Consider the following 21,122-nt stretch of genomic DNA (forward strand, 5'->3'; position numbering starts at 1 on the left):
ATCACGACCTTGTCACGTTATTTTTTTTTCTGATGATTCCATCACTCCACTTTCCAACATGCCTGGATCAAGCAATTAGTCCCTGGATTTTTCCAGTGGGGGATTCCTACATCACTTCCCTGCCTCCAGCTTTGGTTCCTCAAATCCATCTCCCAAAAGGACACCAGAGGGATTTCCTATAAACCAAACTCATCTAACTCACTGTAAAGTCCTTCACGAATACCGTCTACAGACTGGATAATAAGTCCAAACTTCTTAAAGTAACAAATTAAATTTTCCATGAAATGACCCTTTACCTTTCTGCCCCTGCTAGAATGAGTTTACGCACTGGTAACACTGACTAGGCTGGTAATTACCCGTAATGACCAAGCTCTTTCAGACTTCTCAGGCTGTGCAAATAATGTGACATATTTTTTTTTTTTAGCTGGTCAACCTTTACTCATTCTCTGGAACTCATCTGCTTGGGAGGCCTTCTAAGTACTCCCTCATTATAACAAGTGCCCTCCTCAATGCCCCAGAAAGCAGAGAAATTGGCTCAATCACACATCTACCATGCTGAACTGAATTTAATTATTTATAGTCCTACTTTAAACCCTTTACTGCAATTTTTTTTTTTTTTGGCCTGCACATGATGATACTGTGTTTATCTTTGTATTTCCATGTCACAGTAAGTGGTGGTTGTGTAATAAAGGTTTGGTTGGACTGAATAGAAACTTTTATTATCATAGGCATCTTTTTTCTAAAGATTTTATTTATTTATTCATGAGAGAGAGAGAGAGAGAGGCAGAGACACAGACAGAGGGAGAACTTGACGTGAGACTTGATCCCAGGACCCCGGGGTCACACCCTGGGCCAAAGGCAGGCGCTAAACTGCTGAGCCACCCAGGGATCCCTAGGCTTCTTTTTTTTAAACTTATTAGTGACAACATTAGACGGGATTCTTGTGTATTACGAAAGAAGGCAGAACAATTTCAAATCTGCCTTCTTGTTTCAGGGGCTCTTTAGAGTTATTTGAGTTTTATATTACAGTGTCTCATTTCTTGATTCATTTGTTTAAAAAACAGAAAAAAAAAGACATTCTTATGAACTTAGGAAAACAACAAAAACATGATATTTTTTTAAGAACCTAGGGCATTCCAGGAATTGTTGAGCTTCTGCAGACACAAGAGACAACTGGACCACAACTATTCTTGCCCTTGTGAACCAAAATTCCAGTGGGGAAGACTCAAGGCAGACAATAAACATCATACCCTAAATAATAGCTCATGGTGGTAAGTGCAGTGCCATAGAAGGATGGAAAGCCTGTTGCAGCTGCAAAAACTCTGTCTGAAAAGACTTCACAAAGTGATAGTTGGGTTGGGGCCAGAAGGACAGGAATCCATGGACAAATGGAAAGAGAAGTGATCCGGGCTGAGAAGGCAAGGTCAAGGTTGAAGGTCGAAGGTAGCTGCCAGCCTCAGGGATGAGAGGACGTAGTGTGAGGGCTGGAGTGGAGTAAGAGAAGCAGGGTGCAGCAGGAGATGATGTTACTAGGAAGAGGTGACACTAGGGAGTGTCCTGTGACTGGTGGCAGCAGGTGAACTGTGCTGGGCTCCACTGGCCTTTTCAGTGATTATATCTTTATTTATTTTTTTTAAGATTGTATTTATTTGAGAGAGAGAGAAACAGGGAGAGAGAGACAGAGATAGTGACTGAGACAGTACAAGCAGGGAGGAGAGGGAGAAGCCGACTCCCCACTGAGCAGGGAGCCCGCTGCAGGACTCAGTCTCAGCACCCTGGGATCATGACCAGAACTAAAGGCAATGCCCAACCGATGGGGCCATCCAGTTGCCCCATGAGTTTGTCTTTCACATCAAGTCATATGTGAAACCCCAGGAGCAAAAAGTAAGGGTGTTTCCTATGTTACCAAAATTTCTCAGGCCCCTGTACAGAGAAGGGACTGGAGGACAGAAGTTTTTAAGAAGAGGTTTCAACAGCTGGGACCACAGAGAAGCGTGGCGTGAATTGGGATGTCAGTAACAAGAGAAGGGAATCATTGGTTTCTGTATGTGCTTTTAGGTCAGAGCTTAGATGCGTTGATCGATTGTACTTGGAGTTTGAGAGAAAGGGAGGCACTGAGAGTGGCTCCAGGGCTGTCTGGCCAGAGGAGCTGTGGGACTGGCCATAAGACACCGAGTGGCACAGGTGCCGCTGAAGTGAATGTAGGGCCGTCAGGAACCAAATCCCTCTGGAGGGACCTGCTGGTCTGTAAGGACAGTGGGAGATGAGTTTATAGGTTAGGTTAGAAGAGGAGATAATGGGAAAGGGGCCCACCATCTGTACAAGGGGAAGAAAGGAGGAAATATAGACAGCATGAGGATCAACAGGAGAACATGAGGGAGGAGGAGGGACAGTCCACTGATATCCCTGGGGAGCAGGAAGTCCTCCAACCACGTCTCCACAACCTAAGGTAAGAGAGAGGTGGAGTGTGGTGTGGGTGTAGGAGAGTGCACTCTAGGCGATGGCTAAACAGGGAATGACCCCCTCCCCCTCTCCCCGGTTGGGTTACAGTCCTCCTGTCAAATTGCCTGGCCCTGGTGTAGTTTTGAGACATGGCTCTATAAGGTTGATCTCTTTAAAATTTCTTACTCTTTGGGATCAGTTTTGATAAGCTGTATTTTCTAGAAAAATTATCCATTTCACTCATGTTTTCAGATTTTGCATATATTAAGTTGAAACTTTCAAAGTTTGCATATATTAAGGCCAAGTTGTCTGTTACGATTCTTTTCATTTCCTCTGTTTCTGTAGTATTTCCTTCTGAGAATTTATTGTTGTACTTTCTGCCTTTTTATTTATTTTTTATTATTATTTTTTTAAAGTAATTCTTTTTTTTTAAGATTTTATTTATTCATGATAGACATAGAGAGAGGCAGGTTCCATGCAGGGAGCCCAACGTGGGACTCGATCCCGGGACTCCAGGATCACGCCCTGGGCCAAAGGCAGGTGCTGAACCGCTGAGCCACCTGGGGATCCCACTTTCTGCCTTTTTAAAGAAAAGATGTATTTATTTATCTTAGAGAGAGAGGGCAGGGAGGGGCAGAGGGAGAGGGAAAGAGAATCTCAAGCAGAGCCCAACATGGGGCTCAATCTTATGACCTGAAACCAAGAGCCAGATGCTGAACCAACTGAGCTACCCAGGTGCCGCCTCCTTTTTTTAATTAAATAAAGTGGTTTATGCTTTTAATTTTTATCTATTTTTTCAAAGAACAAAATTTGGATTTATTTATTGATTTTAGAGATGTTTAGTACTCATTCATACTTGTTATTACAATTGTTAATTCTTTCTTGCATTGTTTTGTCGTTTTTATTTCTTTTACGAGGTGTCAGAAAATCTGCATGGCATCTTCATAAAAATCTCTCAAAAAGAGAAGAACAGGCTAATTTCACAAAATAAAGGAGCAAACATAATCTAGCAGTTTAATTCAAGAATAAAACATCACAGCCTAGTGGCATTCACACCAAAAATGCAAAATAGATTGATTTAGGAACCGATCAAGATCAAGATCAATCATCATATGATTAGCTCAAGAAGGAAAGTCATTACTGTCTTCATAATGTGATGGATACTGTTGTCTTATTTTAAAATGCCAATAAAATTGGAATAAACACTTTCTTACCATAATTTTAAAAATTCTTTTAAAAAACATAAATCGATATAATAGGGAAATCTGGGAGACATTCCCACTTGAGTTAAAAACAAGGTAAGCAGGACACCTGGGTGGCTCAGGCAGTTAAGTGGCTGACTCTTGCTGTCAGCTCAGGTCATGATCTCAGGGTCAGGGGATGGAGCCCCGTTTCAGGCTCCATGCTCAGCAGTGAATCTGCTTGAGATTGTCCTTCTCTCTCTGCTCCTCTCCCAATACATGTGCTCTCCCTCTTTCTCTGAAATAAATAAATACATACGTACAAAAGAATCTTAAAAAAAAAAAGACAAGTGTTTTTATTGAAATAATTAGCCAATGAAATTAAAGGAAAGAAAATGGAAAGAAAGATAACAAAATTTTCACTATTTATAAAATATAATCCCGGATAACACTGAAGAATTGAGGGGAAAACTAAAAAGATAATAAAATAATTAAAGAAGAAAGTGGGTTGAGATTAATAATAATAGCTTTCATAGATAAAATAACAACCGGACAAAAGAATAAAGAGAAAAGAGTCTATGGACAATAACAACAAAAGTCACAAAAACAGACCAACAAGGAAATGCACAGGACTCGTATAAAGGAATGTTTTAAAAAATAAAAACTCTTGCAGGACACATAAGAAAGAATGGGCAAAAAAGAAACAGAAAGTTCTCACATAGAGTCAACATCAAAAGCATATAATTTAACCCTAAGTAATTAATTTATGAATTTAATGTGTTCCTAATAAAATATGGTTAAAAAGACCCCACTGTGCTAGCTTACATATAATCCAAAAAATGAACTGAAAGAGTAACCAGGACACTTTAAGGGAAAAGAGCATTGAGGTAGGTTAGCATCACCATATTATGAAGACAGTTTAAAACATTAACAACTAAATGTGAGACAACAGCTCATGAAAAGCTGGGTGAGTTAATGGGATAGAAGGGAAAGTCTCAAATCAAACTCAAAGAAACGAGAAAATGTATGATATAATTCACGTAACATCTCAAATCAATGAGAAAAGGATGAACTATCTAGCAGATTGTGTGGGAAAAATGGCAGAGCAGCCTAAAAAAAAAGTATTGCTGATGGATGATACCTCCTCCTGTAACCTAGGATAAATCCTAAATACAACAAAGATCTAAACCTACAGCATGGATCTATAAAATCACTCATAGCAAATATAAAATACCTGTGGCCTGGGCTTGATGTATCAATAGAAAGACGGGCAGAGATTAGGAACCAGGCTTTATAGGAAAAGTAACAGAATCAGCTCATAGGCGAACTGGTCAAACTTACTCTTAGGCAAATGGATAAAAAATAGATGTTATTTTTTTTACTTATCAGATTGGCAAAAATAATCCACGATTGATATGACACACAGCTGGGAAGAGTGCAGGATCACCCACTGTCAGGCTTGACAGTTGGAAGAGGAAATTGTTAGGAGCCCCACGGAAGACCATTTGGCAGGTACCACTGCGACCTACAGTCACGTTTGCCCTCTGCTAAGTGAGCCTTTACTGGGGCCATACGTTTGCACATATTCAAAATGATGCTTGTTCAGTGTTATTTATTTCTTGTCAGTTAAACTGCAGTTAAAAGTCCATGGATAGTGTTTTTTTGTTTTTTGGTTTTTTGTTTTTGACACTAGTCCACCCATTTGAAAGAATACTATGTAGCTGGTAAAACCTAAGTTTTGAAGGCATCATTCGGTATCACACTGAAGGAAACACCAGGGTGTGTTGTGAGCCAGGAGACAAACCCAGCAGGTGCCGCGTGAAGGACTATTCATTCCTACTTTCTTTAAATGCATACTGAAAATCTGGAAAGAAGCAAGAAATTAATAAAAAAATAAATAAAGATATCTCAGGTAGGGCCCGAAATAAATGCAGTTGTAATAGTGGGGAGAGTCCTTTGCTTTTTACTTCTGCACACCATGTACATATATGTATATACGGGATACGGGATACATATAGATAGAGTTTATAGGTTAATGATCAATTCTATTCATAAATCCTATAGATAGAATATATATTTGTGTGTATGCATATATATATGTGTATATGCTTTGTATAGAGGAGATATATATAGATCCACATACTCATGTATATCTATCACCTATCATCTATCAATCTATCATCTATCAATCATCTATCATCTATCAATCTATCATCTATTATGTATCATCTATATAGCTATCATCAATCAATCTATCTATCTATCTAATCTATCTATTTATGTATATATTTAAGTAATTAAATACATTTTACTCGCGGGACATTGCGAGGTGGCTTCGGACCCTAGACCTTTCCTGCGGCCGCTGTGGAGAGTGTAGGATCACCCACTGTCAGGCTTGACAGTTGGAAGAGGAAATTGTTAGGAGCCCCACGGAAGACCATTTGGCAGGTACCACTGCGACCTACAGTCGCGTTTGCCCTCCTCTACACCTCCAGCTGCCCTGGGACAGCCCTGCATCCCGCACACCTGTGCAAGCGTCTCACCTGTTTTGCGGGGTAAGCTGCTCCTTATTGTCCTTTCCCTACAACTTCTCGCCGTAAGAACGGAGGGTCCCCGGGACCCGGCCCCTCTCATTTTCTGCTCTAATCTCAATTACAGGATGCGCGGGATCAGAGGACCCGGCTGCCCTTCCTCAGGGGCAGGGTGCAGATTATGGGAGGGGGGAAAGAAGGGGGTAGGCGAGGGGGACCCCTGGGGGAGGTGCAGGAGAGCCCCAGGGGGTGTGCGGGAGCCCCAGGGGTGTGCGGGGGAGCCTCGGGGTAGGTGCGGGGGAGCCCCAGGGGTGTGCGGGGGAGCCCCGGGGTAGGTGCGGAGGAGCCCCAAGGGTGTGTGTGTGGGAGCCCCGGGGGGGAGGTGCGGGAATCCCCATGGGGGGAGGTGCAGGGGAGCCCCAGGAGGTGTGCAGGGGAGCCTGGGGGGGAGGTGCAGGGGAGCCCCACGGGGTGTGTGCGGGGGAGCCCCGGGGGGGGGAGGTGCAGGGGAGCCCCATGGGAGGTGTGCAGGGGAGCCCGGGGGGGGAGGTGCAGGGGAGCCTCACGGGGGGGTGTGCGGGAAGCCCTGGGGGGAGGTGTGGGGGAGCCCCGGGGGGAGGTGCGGGGGAGCCCCATAGGGGGTGTGCGGGGGAGCCTCGGGGGTGTGTGTGTGCAGGGTATCCCCGGGGGTGCCGGGGCCCTGGGGTGTGCAGGGGAGCCCCGGGGGGGGGGAGGTGCAGGGGAGCCTCACGGGGGGTGTGCGGGGAAGCCCTGGGGGGAGGTGTGGGGGACCCCCGGGGGGAGGTGCGGGGGAGCTCCATGGGGGGTGTGCGGGGGAGCCTCGGGGGTGTGTGTGTGCAGGGTATCCCCAGGGGTGCCGGGGCCCTGGGGTGTGCAGGGGAGCCCCGGGGGGAGGTATGGGGGAGCCCCGGGGGGTGCCGGGGCCCTGGGGTGTGCAGGGGAGCCCTGGGGGGAGGTATGGGGTATCCCCAGGGGTGCCGGGGCCCTGGGGTGTGCAGGGGAGCCCCGGGGGGAGGTATGGGGGAGCCCCGGGGGGTGCCGGGGCCCTGGGGTGTGCAGGGGAGCCCCGGGGGGAGGTATGGGGGAGCCCCGGGGGGTGCCGGGGCCCCGAGGGGTGCAGGGGAGCCCCGGGCGGGGGGCTGCAGGTGCGTTACCTCCTCTCGGCGGGAGGCGCGTTATCCGCGGCCTGGACGGTGAGCGCGTAGGTGCGGCCGACGGTGAGCGCCCGCCCCGGGGCCACGGTGACGAGCCCGCTGGTGCGGTTGATGGCGAAGTCGCCCTGGGCGCCCACCAGGATGTCGTACGTGATCTCCCCGTTGGGCCCCTCGTCCGCGTCCACGGCCGTGAGCTGGAACAGAAGCCCCGCGCGTCAGTGTACCCGGGAGACCCAGAGGCCTCGGTTGCAGGTCGAGACCGACTCTGCCGCAGGCCTTAGGTAGAGCCTACACGTGCTGCGTGTTTGGAGACGCATCCGCGGTCCAGCCGAGTCCGCCCTCCCGACGGAAGGACAGCAGGAGGCATCTCTGGGCCCACCTGCTCCGGCCGATTCAGAAGCGATCCCAGCAGGAAGGGTCATCTCCCCCTCCCCCCCCCTTCTTATGAACGAGATAAAGGTTGGGTCCTGAAGACTGGCCTTATTTCAATGGACCACAGGGAAGAAGCGGAAAGCTCCGACAGCAAATCCAGTATCACTCTGGGAAAGTTAATTTTTCCCTCCACCTTAGCCCCTGTTCTGGACACACAAGCACATATTACTGCCCAGAGGCCGAGGAAACCCAGTGGGTGAGGTTGGTCTTTCTTAGGGGCACCCTCCCTCCTGCTCTGGCTCTTTAGGTCCCTAATGTTCTCCTTCCCCCTCTCAGAGACCTGCCTCTTGCGCCCTGTCACCCTTCTCAGTCACACTTCTCTTTAGGAAGGTGGAAAAGGCCGAGGTATCCTTTTTCCAAAACCAAAGAAATGCACCTCCAGTTGTAGAATAACTTATTAAAAAATTAGACTGTCAAGCCCAAGAAAGTTTTTTTTCTTTTTTTCTTTTTTTTCTTTGTTTTTGAGAAAACGGAATAAATTTCAGATGCCCTGCAGCAACCCCACATGATCAGTGTTAAGGCTAATTTGCAGGTGTTCATAGTCATTTTGAAGCAGCTTTCGTTAGGACTCTCTTTGGGTCATGATGTGTGAAAATGGAATGACCATTATTAATTCAATAAAGCTAAATAAAGTAAGAATTGTTTAATGTGTTAAATAAGGCTCCTTGACTTGCTGATAAATATAAATTTATGGGGGTGAGGGAGCAAAAAAATAAAAGATTCTAGTGGGAAATCTTATAATATGCATTTAACAGACATCCACAGAATTTTATTTTTTCTTTTTCTTTTTTCTTTTAAGATTTTACTTATAAGAGAGAGATAGAGCAGAGCACAAGCAAGGGAAGGGGTAGGAGAGGGAGTAGCAGACTCCCAGTTGAGCAGGGAACCTAGGAGCCCCAGGGGAGGTCGATCTCCTGACCTGAGCAAAACCAAGAATCAGACCCTTAGTTGAATGAGCCACCCAGGTGCCCCCAAACATTCACAGAATTTTCTGTTTTCCTCATTCCAAAAGTGACGGATACGGAAGAAGAAAGGTGGCCTCATAAATTTTCACATAAGAAGAAAACAACTAATAAAGGATAATATATATTTTTTTCTGATAAAGAAAATAATTTTTAGAAGATAATTTTAATAAGTAAATCTATAGAAAAAAACGTTTTCTTATTTATTGATATTTTCATGTGTATTTCTAACCCCTAATTTTCGCTTTTATAAAGTAATCATTCTTTATCATTCACAGACCCCTTTGGGTGACCACTGGACACTCTAGTGTACCTTCTTAGATCAAAGGCAAGTGTGCACATACCTTGAAACTTGAATTCAATTTCAAGATCGCCATTTTAATTAATGGCCCATTCAGATGTTCATGCTCACCGTCCCTATAAGATGTATACAAAGTGCCTTACACACACCATCAGGTCTAGGGGGATAATCTGTGCATGTTCTGTTTCTATTTTTAGTATCAACTGCATTTAGAATGATAATGTGCATAGAAATAGTAGCTATGAAAATAATTGAGAGGAAAGAAGGGAATTTGAAAGATTGGCATTCAGTTAGTTCAGATTGGGTATTTGGGGGTGGACAGATGTGGTCGCCAGAAGGAAATGCATTTCTTAAAATGACTCTGGGACTTCCAGGAGGATGACAGACATGCTCCTAAAGGCAAAGGAGAAGGAAACTATTTGCAGAAACAGAACAGATGAATGATGTATATTTATGGAGAATGAGTCAAGCCAGACCAACTCAATTCTCTTTCGCATGTAGATAAAATTAGAAAATTAAGAGTGGGGGTAGCAGAGGAGATATCAATTTTGATTATAGTAAATCACTTAACATAATGTCTCAGGAAATCTTAATTAAAATTTAGCTCAAATTGGATTCAATATTAACATTCTTCCTGGGACTTAAATTGGTTAAAGGAATTTAATGATAAATGGCAATGCATCAAGTTAAGAAGTGTTGAGGAGCATGCTTTGGGGATGTAGGTATTATGGCTGGCCTAATTTAACATTTTCATGAACGATATTGGAAGGGAGGATAAACTGGATAATATGAAATTGAGAAAGGCAACCCATTTGGGAGGTGCTATAAATACTGGAGAGTACTGCAAACCGCAGGTGAGTAAAATAGTCCGCAGACTGCAGAGCCAAGCCAACCACAGATGAGCTGATAGATTTGGGGAACACCACCTCACCAGCTCCACGGAAACCAAAGGCAGGTAGAAAGTTTAATGAGTAAATCAAAAATCGGTTCCACATTTAGGCAATTTTATTTTATTTTATTTATTTATTTATTTATTTATTTATTTATTTATGCCTAGACAAATATATTTATTTATTTATTTATTTATTTATTTATTTATTTATTTATTTATGATTACATATATTTATTTGCAAATCTGCCTGCTGTTACCTAGGGCATATGGTCACAGGAGGGAGCAGTGTCAGTTCAAGATCCCCATGGGCCACTTAGCCATACAGGATGGATGCCATGCCAGTAATATCATGGAGTGGTTTCCCTAAACTTTTTAACAGCTGGTTATTTTTTTTTTCTCCCATTCCCACACATTTCTTCTCCCCATGTAGGCGATTTTAACAGATTGACACTATTTTCCAATCCCATAATACTAAACCAGAACACAATAGGCTAAATATCAACATACCTGAGTCCCCAGTGTGCATACAAAACTATGGTGAAGAAATTATTGGTCATCCAAGAGTTGAAACGGGAATGGAGACACTGCCTGAGTATCCAGAAATATGGCAATGTCCCCTGTGAAAGGCCCCAAAGCTGAGGAGTTTAACCTTACCCTCCCACAATTCCTTCCTCTCACTATTCCCATATACACCTGTTGCAGACATCCTGGGCCACTCCTCACTCCCACAATAAATAAAAATAAAATTGAATAAATGCATACAGCATTCTGATTTGTCCCTGTTCATCCCTTTTTAGGTCTGGCTGTGCTTTATGTCTCTCCTCAATCTCCTTCCTGTGTCTAAGAAATTGAAAAGTCATGATTTTATATAAAAGGACCAATATAACTAATGCTAGATCATAAAACAAAATGAAACAAAACCCCTTAGATTGGAGTATCACAAATGAAGCAAGGATTCAATAAAATTCATAGTTCATACAGAAAGAATCACCAGACTTAAGCAATAATCAAGTGTGAATGTGGTATTTTTATATGAATGATGGCTAAATTGACCATGACTAAGCATGTTGACCTGCTGGGTTTTTGGCTCCTCAGCATCTTGGGCTTTGCTTCTAGTAAGAGCCTCTCATGTTCCTTGGAGAGATAGATGCTCATCCCCTTCACAGCCCATGCTTGGTTCCAGCAAAAGCAAGGAGAGTCTGGCCTGGACACTGTCTGGTTTAAGAACTGGCAAGTTGTCCAAGTTGATTTAGTCAGAGTGACTCCTCGGACCCCGGGGAAGAGTGGCTCTTAATTATGAGAGCTAGATTGGTCAGTTTATATCTAACATTTGCTCATCTGTGTGCCTGCGTTGGGTCCTTCCAAGCCAGAGGACCATGAGAAGAAGACAATGCCAGGAAATGGGGACAGTCTCATTGAAGATACTGTTTCCAAATATGCCTGATACAAATGTACCACTGACTTTTTCTGATATAGGAACCAAAAATGTACTGTGTTTTATTTTTAAAAAGAAAAAGCTAGCTTAATTTGAAATTATGTATCTTCAAAATTGGAATCCCAAATATTATAGGAAAAGTTATGATGGATGATTCTCCTTGGCTTGCTTTGTGCCTGTTTGTTCTTCTAGGGGTCTTGTACTTTGAGGTTTTGGTACGTGGTGCCATGTGGTCATTAAGACATCAAATCATCCTTGATTCAGTGTATGATTATTCATTACGATGGCTAAATATCATGCTATGGAAGTGGTAGAGTTGCCCTCATTTAAAAACCATAATTAGCTATTTAACAAGTAATAAAAATATGTGTATATAGATAAATAACAAGTTTATATATTTCCCTGTAATAAAGCAATTGTTTTTTAAGCAAAGAAATTACCTAAATAAATCAAGCACTTTAAAACATATAAATTTCTTAGAATGTTCTCAATCTTTTTATTATTCATGTTAACTACTCAAATCAGGTAGACAAAGAAATAGATACAGATGCGTAAGTTTGGTGATATTTAGTACATGGTAAAATCGTGAATACTCATGTTTCGCTCTTTTTAAAATGATGTTCAATTTGCAAAGTAAAATCTAGATCGATGGCAGGTGGAAACATGCAAATATGAGTTTGGAAGAGTATGGGAAATTCTGTATCGTTTCCACAAGAGTGATGAAGTAAGCCAGCTGAGATCCCTTGATGATAATAGGAATTAATTCCTAAACTTGATTTAGGGAAAATAATAATCTGGAGAAAAATACTCATTTCTAGATAATTATTGAGAGTCTACAATGGTGCCAGGCACTGTGGTAGGAACTGGGGGTAAGTTAAGGCTGGTAAATAAAAAGTGGACTCCACTTCTTCTCTTCTCCTTATGCCCCTCTCCCTCCTCCTCCTCTTTTTCCTCTTTCTCTTTCTTCTTCTCCTTCTCTTCCTTCTCCTCTCCTTCTCCTTCTCCTTCTCCTTCTCTTCTCCTTCTCCTTCTCCTTCTCCTTCTCTTCCTTCTCCTTCTTCTCCTTCTCTTCCTTCTCCTTCTTCTCCTTCTCCTTCATCTTCTTTTTGGAATTTACCATTAGAGAAGGAATATTATTAAGAACACGGAAACCTATATTGCTCTGTTGTGCAAGCACTAGTGAAAATGGACATAAGCAATAGTGAGCTGCATGGTAGGCATGGACGTCCCCAGGCCTGGGTCACATTCCAGCTTGCATTGAAAGATGGGTGCGTGATTGGAGAATAGGGATTACACGCATTTCGTCGCAAAGGGAAGGGCATGTGCCAGGACCCTGAGGAAAGGGAAATGGATAAAGGTCTCAGGGACACTCAATGGGGCAACTTGGATAGAGTAGCACATGATGAATCTGAGCAACAAGCAGAGGCATCAGGAAGGGTTTCAGGGGCTTTGATGACAAGTGAGTTGGAGACACAGTGTGTGACCACTCAATGCTGGCAGGATTTACTGGTATTCAGCATTTATGTATAGTAGTCTCTGTACTCTTTTTTCCCTCCTTTTATTTATTATTTATTTATTTTTTTTTTGAAAGAAGGAAAATCTGGAGACAGTGCCACAATTTTAGGGAAAAAGATTTCAGAAAATAGCAGTGGATTTATTTGATGGTTCTTATTTATAATAAAAATTACAATAGAACTGTGCTTGCCTCCAAAAAAATGGATTGAAACATTTCACACCTGACTTAGATAACAAAATGCATTTGAAGAAAGGGAAGCTTTGGTTCATGGTGTAGACCCCAATAGAATAATGAAGAATGAGCCGCCCTGCTTCCCGGGGTGCTCACAGATGACCAGCTCTACCACAGCCTTCTGCTGCTTAGCCATACAAAGTGTTTTGTTCTAGAAACTTCATTATCTGGGTATCTGCTTCAGTCCAGTGTCATCAATGACTAGGAGATAATCTACTAAGAGGGATTTCTTTGTATTCTAACTTCAGCCAGAGAGTATAGGGTGAGCATTGGTGCTGCGGTGGGGAATTCCTCAGGAAACATTGAGGAGACACTCTCTGCCCTTTCCAGAAGCTCAGATAGTGTCTGTGGCTTGCTTTTTTTGATTTTTGGTCAAGGCAGAAAACACCACACGGGGCTTGCAGACATTCACTTCTCTTTCCTAATGTATCATGATGACTCCTTCCATTTTGTATTTTGCATTTCATGTGGATTTTTTCTTTTCTGTTTTTTCCCTCGGTCTATTTGTGAAAATATCAGAAGTGCATTTTTTGCAGGCTTGTGTAATAAGTTGCAGAATTATTTTTTTGCTAAACGATTTGTGATATTGCAATTCTCTTCAGACAGTACTTCCTTTGATTATTGTAATTCAACAGAACACAGATTCAGTGCCCTGACACAGCTGTTGTCCTATAATTTTTATGAGACACAGAGATGATGACTAGTATGAAATTTAAGGTCTTATAAAATGAATGCATTTGCATAGTAGTGCTATAAAGACATATGGAATTTTCCTTTGATAAAGGTAAATTATAATCCATCACTTAATATTGATTTGTGAAAATATTCACTTAAATTATTTCAATAAAAATAAAAAATATTTTCTTCTTGTTAATACAGTGCTTTTATTTAATTCATTGGTTTCTCTCTAATTCATCATAGATATCTCTATTTTAAAAATTCTGTCCTTTCCTTTATTCTATAAATGTGGTCCCATCTCTACACCTGTCTGTAACCGCTCTTTCAAACTGGCAAAGAGGGGCATTAGGAGGCAGGATTTTTGGTTCCAGTGGTATGAGGAGCCTAGACAATTCTTTTTCTCCAAAAGTAAAAATCTAAGCAAAACATGGGGTGCCTGGGTGGCTCAGTCAGTTGAGTGTCTAACTCTTGATTTTGGCTCAGGTCAGGATCTCAGGGTCATGAGATCTGCACTTAGAGGAGTATGCTTGAGATTCTCTCTTTCTCCCTCCCTCGTCCCCTGCCCCTTCCCCTGTTCACACACTCTCTCTCTTTCTCTCAAATAAATAAATAAATAAATAAATAAATAAATAAATAAATCTAAGCACAATGATCAAAAACACCATTTAGGGCTCTAAGAGCTCACTGAAATGGACAAATTGAGAGAAACTGTTGCAACAATAAAGAGGAAAAAGTAAGAGTCAGTGGCCTTCTTGCTTGGTTATCACTCGACACCCCTGATGCCGCATGTACACTTGACACACGTTATAAAAGTAGGGCTGGCCGTGAAAAGCAGCAGATTTGCTTTAAGAGAGGACATACCGAATATGTTGTGAAGTTAATAAAAGAATCATCACAATGGGAATTGAATGGGGAACCACCTCAGCTCTGCCAATATGAGTTGTGGTCTCAGTTGCTGTAAGTAAACAAGCCAGAAATTCAGCAGAAAAAGACAGAAAATTAGAGTCAATAGAAGGGCTGGATAGGCTCTCCGCACATCTCCGAAACAACTGCCATGCATAGAAGAGAACTGGGGAAATATCCATGCCAACATGAAGGCCTGAGCACTGCCTTAACTTTCTGTGCTCACCCTAACCCACGTTCAGATCAACAGAAAGCGTGTGAGAAGCCTATGGGCTTTGGTGCTTTTGCAAATCCCTGGCTGACATGAAGCCACATGGAAATGAAGGATCTAAGCAAAAATCATGCAGAGACATTAGGAATCACAAACTTAAGAGAAATAGGCTCATCAGATGAAGTCCAGATATGTTATTAAAAGATTCCATAGAGACAATACCAAAATCCAGAGGTACTATAATATAACACGAAAACAAACACAATAATTACAAAATAAATTGGAGATTGTTAAAGAAAAACTTATTATGACACTGGCTAAAATGGTAAGGAAGGTATGGTTCAGGCAGGACTTTTGTGATGGGTGTCAGGACTATTACAATAGGGGAAGAGAGAGTGTTCAATTCAGCTCCAAATGCAATAAAGGCAGTTGAGGATTCACAACAAACCAGCGGAAAATTATTAAGAGAAGACATCAAGGGTAGGGAGCTTCTCGTTAAATCAATTTAATAGGAGTTTTGTGGAAGCCAGGCCACGGTGATCAGACATCAGGGTGGGTGAGGAGCAATTTTCAGCCTAATTTCAGAAAGATGAAAAATATGTTCAGGGCAGCAAAAATACTCGTTTGATAAAAGGAAATAATGTATCATTTACGGCTGACTTCTTATTACAAACAATAGAGTCCAGTAGGCATCAGAATGACATATTTGAAGCATTGGGATGAAAAACAACTACCTGTCAACCAGGGATAATATATCTGGTGAAACAATCCTTCAAATTGAAGGTAAAATAAAGTCATTCAATTGCTTTACATAATACATCCATATTAATAAAACAAAGGACGTAACCACATAATAATCTCAATAAATACAGAAAAAGTAGTTGATAAAACTGAATGTCTATTTATGGAAAAAAAATGATTCAACAGACTAGAAATAGAGGGAGACTTCTTCAACCTGAAAAAACGTCAAAACAAAGGACAGCTAGTGTTGACTTGATGATGAGGGCAGAATGCTTTTCATCAGATTGGGAACATGAAAAGGATGCTCTCAGCAATTCTATTCAACATTTTACTGGATGTTCCAGACAGTGCAAAAAGTAGTAAAAGGTCAAATAGGGGATCTGATTGGTAACATGAAGTAAAAACTATACTTCTTTGAAGAGGATATGATTAATTATGTAGAAAATAATAAGTAATCTACAAAAAACAGTGAAAACTAGCCAATGATTGCCAAGGTTAAACAAAATCTGTTGTAATATATATATTACTGCTCAATAATCCAAAGATAAGATATTTCCATCCACAGTAGCTTAAAAATGACAAAATTACTAGCATGTGCAAAATGCACACACCAAAATCTACAGGATTGCTAAGATAAATGTAAAAGTACATGGAAAGGCAGTCCATGTTCATGGATTAAAGGTTTCAATATTGTTAAGATGGAAATCCTCCACGATTTATATGATTCATAATTTCAATATAACCCCTACCAAGATCCTTATCAGGTTTTTTTTTGTAGTATTTGTCAAGTTAATCCTAAAAAAATTTTAAAGATTATTTATTTATTCATTCATGAGAAACACACAGAGAGAGAGGGAGGCAGAGACACAGGCAAAGGGAGAAACAGGCTCCATGCCGGGAGCCTGATGTAGGACTCGATCCTGGGTCTCCAGGATCACACCCTGAGCCGAAGGCAGTGCTAAACCGCTGAGCCACCCAGGCTGCCCAATCCTAAAATTTATATGGAAATATAAAGGACCTATAATAACCACAGTAATTTTAGAAGAATAAAATAATTTGAAAAGATTTACACTGTTTGATTTAAAATATACTATCATTCTCCAGTAATCAAGACAATGTGGTTTTAGCATAGTTATTAAAAACATCACTGAAATGCACAGCAATGACAAGTGTGTATTAGGTCATGTGAATTACGCTCAGTGATGCTCTCAAAAATTGCAAAGAAAATTTTAGCCACCTATAGAATCTTTACTCATCATTATACATTTTGCATTTCTACTGCATTGACAGGATACCATTCAGGGTGAGCAGAACCCTTGTAATGGTTCATTCGTTGTTTTATGATTAGACATTCTTCTCTCTTCTGCCTCCCTTCCAACACACATTCCAAAGTTTAGGTTTTATAAACAAGGGTTTCAATCTTTCTCTTTTAAACCTTCATGTCCTGCTCTACACTCAGGTAATTGACTATCAGCAACATGCTACTCCATGACACCTTTTTAAACCTACTCCTTCTACCTGGGAATGGACAGGAGGGAAAGTTCTGGAAAACAAGGAAGCACACCAGCCTTGTAGAAGAAAAGTGGAGTATAATCAGCAAATCCTACTTTGGAAGAATGAGTCTATGTTAAGAGAATAATAAAAGGCAAATAAGGTGAGAATGTGGAATATGGAATGGGAATAAGCAAATATTTCAATGAAGGATGTCTTCTGTGAGAACATCTTCCGAAGAACATTTCAGAGCAAGAGTATAACCCTGTCAACTGCTCCTCTCAGATGTGATATTGAGTCATGGTGAATGTGAGAGGATGCCACTGCCTTCGGATTTTTCATGACGCCAAAGTATAAGACCTACCTGGGATCACTCGGAAATATAGTTCTCCATGGTCCCCTTGGTGAGGTTGGGGCAGATTGTGGTTCAATGATGTGTTGCCTCATGAGAGACAAATGCTTTCTGCACTACAGTGGTGCCCAGAAGTTTGTGCCAGTGAAGATTTATACCCAGGGGATGGTGTACAGTTATGATGCTAAAGCAGATAAAACCCAGAGTTGCCTGAGAGATAGTCTCTAATGCCAACCCTGGTAAGGGAAAATGCATGAAACCTGAGAACAATTTTTTTTGGGGGGGAGGGAGCTGAAATAATAACATGGCATTATTAATTGAAGCATGTTGTGTTTGACATTCAATCTCTTGGCCTCCAGTGTATAATATAATAAAGGGGCTTTGGTTCACTTCCGTAGTTAGATAAAAATGAAGCTTGAGGGGATATTGATCTCTTTGATAGAAAGATTATTTGGAAAGGCAATCTAAAACTCACCAGCTAGGTAATGACCACGGAGACAGATTTGTTGGAGGAAGAATTTAATTTATGTTTGAAAAACTTACGCAGTTGAATGTCTCTATCAGCAGCAATAAAAAGTTAGAAGCAATAGAAGATGAAGGAAAGACATAACCTTTAAAATGTTAAAGAAATATCAGACAACTTAGGAAAAGGTATGGTTGGAAATGTATTTTGCAGAGGGAATTCCAACTCCTCTAAGGATAAAAGATATTCTGGAGCTTACCAGTGTTTTAATAAGTCTGCTTTCATGCACTAGGTATTATAGAAGTTGCTATAAGAAAAAGTTTCAGGAAAATGCCGATATACATAACAAAGGGATAAGTGCCGATGATTTAGAAGACATTAGAAGTTATATTTAGAGGTCACAAGACTTCCCCTATGCTATTGCCATAAGAGTTATGATGTTACCTGCCCTGTACTTGAAACTAAAGAAACTTGGCGCTACAAGAGGTCTATTGGTTCTCAAGGTTGGCGGTCAGTCTGAACCTAAGAAGATGCCTGCTGATCTAGCAAAGAGGGTAATGCATACATTAGTCACGTCCAGATTATGCTCCCTGCAGCCTCAATCTGACCTGGAAATTCTTTGCAGCTAAAAAAGCTTCCAGGACTGCTGGTCATCTCTCTTCTGTTCTGCACGCCCTAGACCAATCTAAGATGGCAGCCACCTCAACAGAGCAGGTATTTAGCAAAGGGATCTTTCAGGTGTATGATTCAGGAGGAGCTCTCAACACAACCAACACTACCATGATCATCAATTTTTTATGGACCACTCAAAGTATCGTTACTGGAGATGGGGCTCTCACTTAGGAGTTCCTCTTCCTGATAAAAAGTCAAAGGATGAAAAAGCAAAAACACTTTGAAAGTGTTTTTGTTTTATTTTTAACATTGTTCGAGAATTTGGAGAACTAGCTCCTCTTCTGAAGCAACTTCATAATCCTCTTGTAGAGGTTCATTGGGTCTCCTCCCTGAAACTATGAGACTGTAAACGAGCATTACATGCTTTCGAGCTGCTGCACTCTCTCACACTCACTTCTACTCTCATTTCCCTCCAAGAAAGATTTCCTCAAAGACGGCTTCCAGCAAATGTCATAGCCCAGGCTTTAACTCATCAGTTTGAGGGCTCAGTCGACTACATCCTCAAGGAGTCTTACATCATCTACCATGCCAAATCTAAATCACTCTGCTGTGCAGGATATGCCCTTAATTGAGATGTAAATGGATATATTTATTTATTTATTGACCTTCACTTGTGCCAGACACTGTGCTCTAAGGTGGTGAAGATACATACAGAAGAGTTTCTGTCAACTTGTGGTCTAGAAGAGGAGGCAGCAAAGAAGAGTATCTTTAATAGATGGACTAGTAGAGAAGGATGTGGAGACATTAAAACATGTGGAAATGCCTGCAGTGAAGAATAAAGTGATGCCTACTTGACTTTGTAAAAGCAAGGCAAACCTTTCAGCACCTGGTTCCCCCCTCTCCAATAGCATTCAGGGTGGTCTCGTTAGGGCCCCATGAAACCCCACACCTTCAGTTGTAGCTGACAACACTGCCAGACCCTTGCCTGTCTGAGTATGGATCACCTTGATAGGATCATGGGGTTCTCATCACCAAGGAAGCCTCCCTTGCCATCCAAGCCCTCATGGACTGTCCTCTCCACTCACGTTTTGATGAACACTAATCATTTTCTTACTCCATTCCATGTAATTTAAAAAATCAGAGACGCCTGGGTGGCTCAGTGGTTGAGCACCTGCCTTTGGCCCAGGGCGTGATCCTGGAGTCCCAGGATCGAGTCCCACATCAGGCTCCTGCATGGAGCCTGCTTCTTCCTCTGCCTGTGTCTCTGCCTCTCTCTCTGTGTGTGTCTCTCATGAATAAATAAATAAAATATTTAAAAATAAATAAATAATAAATAAAAAATCAATAATGCTTTATGATATTTTTTGATTATTTCACTGTCAATAAGGATCATCCCTTTATATATATAATGCTTCTCAAGGGTTAGCACTGCATCTTATTTATCCTTTTTTTTGAAGCATCCAGCTTCAAACATGTACATAAAAATCTAAACACATTAAATTATACTTTGTCTAAGAATATACACATCTGGATGTGTTTGTAATATGCACCTACTGGAGGACCTTCTCAGTAATATTTTTGCTAGTTTTATTTGCCAAAATGAATGAGCAACTTTCCTAGGCTTTCAGGAAATGCCTCCTGCTCTGTTTGGAATATTGGCTTTTTTCTAAAATTCCCTGTCTTTGAAACATCTCAATATGCAAGCATTTTTCTTGTACGAAAATGGCTATGCTTTGACATCATAACATAATTTACTGCAAGAGGGAGTTGACAGGGAAGCAGATTTTTTTTTTTTTCTTAAACAGCAGCTAAAAAAAGTGAACAATCTTTGGTGATATACAGAAAAGAAAAATATATAAGATATATTACACATTTTGTTTCTTCTAGTTTTTCCTGGTTTCTTAATTTCAAATAAATTATCTAGTAAGCCAGCAATATCTAGAACTGTAACAGTGAGAAAGAACATTGTCAAAATTAAAACTGTCCAATGTAGATGATATTAAAACCAATCATATAAAATTAAAAGCTTTATAAAAAATGCAAGCACTTAAGCACCAGTTATTGAAATTGACCACGGACAGTTTTCACCGTGTCAACCCAAAATCTGCTAAATACATATAAAAGCAAATTAATTTAATTGCCTTTCCAAATACATTTTCTTTGAAAAGCAGGATTTCTGAATATATCAGGGAAGAGGGGTGGTGACTGAAAAATAGTATAAAAGCCAAATGCAAGAATTATGTTTACTTATTTTTTATGTATACAAGTTCAAAATGCAGATGCTTATGATCACTCTATTGATATCATTAGTATTTTCCTCAAGTTTATCAAATGGGAAAACATCTACACAACATAGCTCTTAAGGTCTTAAGAGTTATTTAGATGTTAAAAAATTCATGTCTAATTGGATGATATGAGCCATATTTATCATCATGATAAAACAAAAATATTATATGCCTTTCTTTCCTATTACACTAGTAATTATTGAAAGTCAAAAACTTAATGTTAGTAGTTCCTTTATACCTTACGATTTACACAGCACTAGGCACTGTAGACACTCAACAGAGTGAATG

At 41.1% G+C, this 21,122-nt stretch overlaps 1 protein-coding gene across 1 annotated transcript in view; it reads right to left on the reverse strand.

Annotated features, from left to right (window-relative positions):
* Positions 1-21,122, reverse strand: part of PCDH15 (protocadherin related 15) — an 876,905-nt gene that overhangs the window by 302,067 nt on the left and 553,716 nt on the right. Inside the window, exon 14 of the mRNA XM_072803740.1 lies at positions 7,330-7,523. Coding sequence (XP_072659841.1) covers positions 7,330-7,523 — 194 coding nt within the window. The remainder of the gene's footprint in view (positions 1-7,329; positions 7,524-21,122) is intronic.

The sequence above is a fragment of the Canis lupus genome, chromosome 27 (assembly GCF_048164855.1).
Source record: "Canis lupus baileyi chromosome 27, mCanLup2.hap1, whole genome shotgun sequence".
NCBI classification, from domain to species: Eukaryota; Metazoa; Chordata; class Mammalia; order Carnivora; family Canidae; genus Canis; species Canis lupus.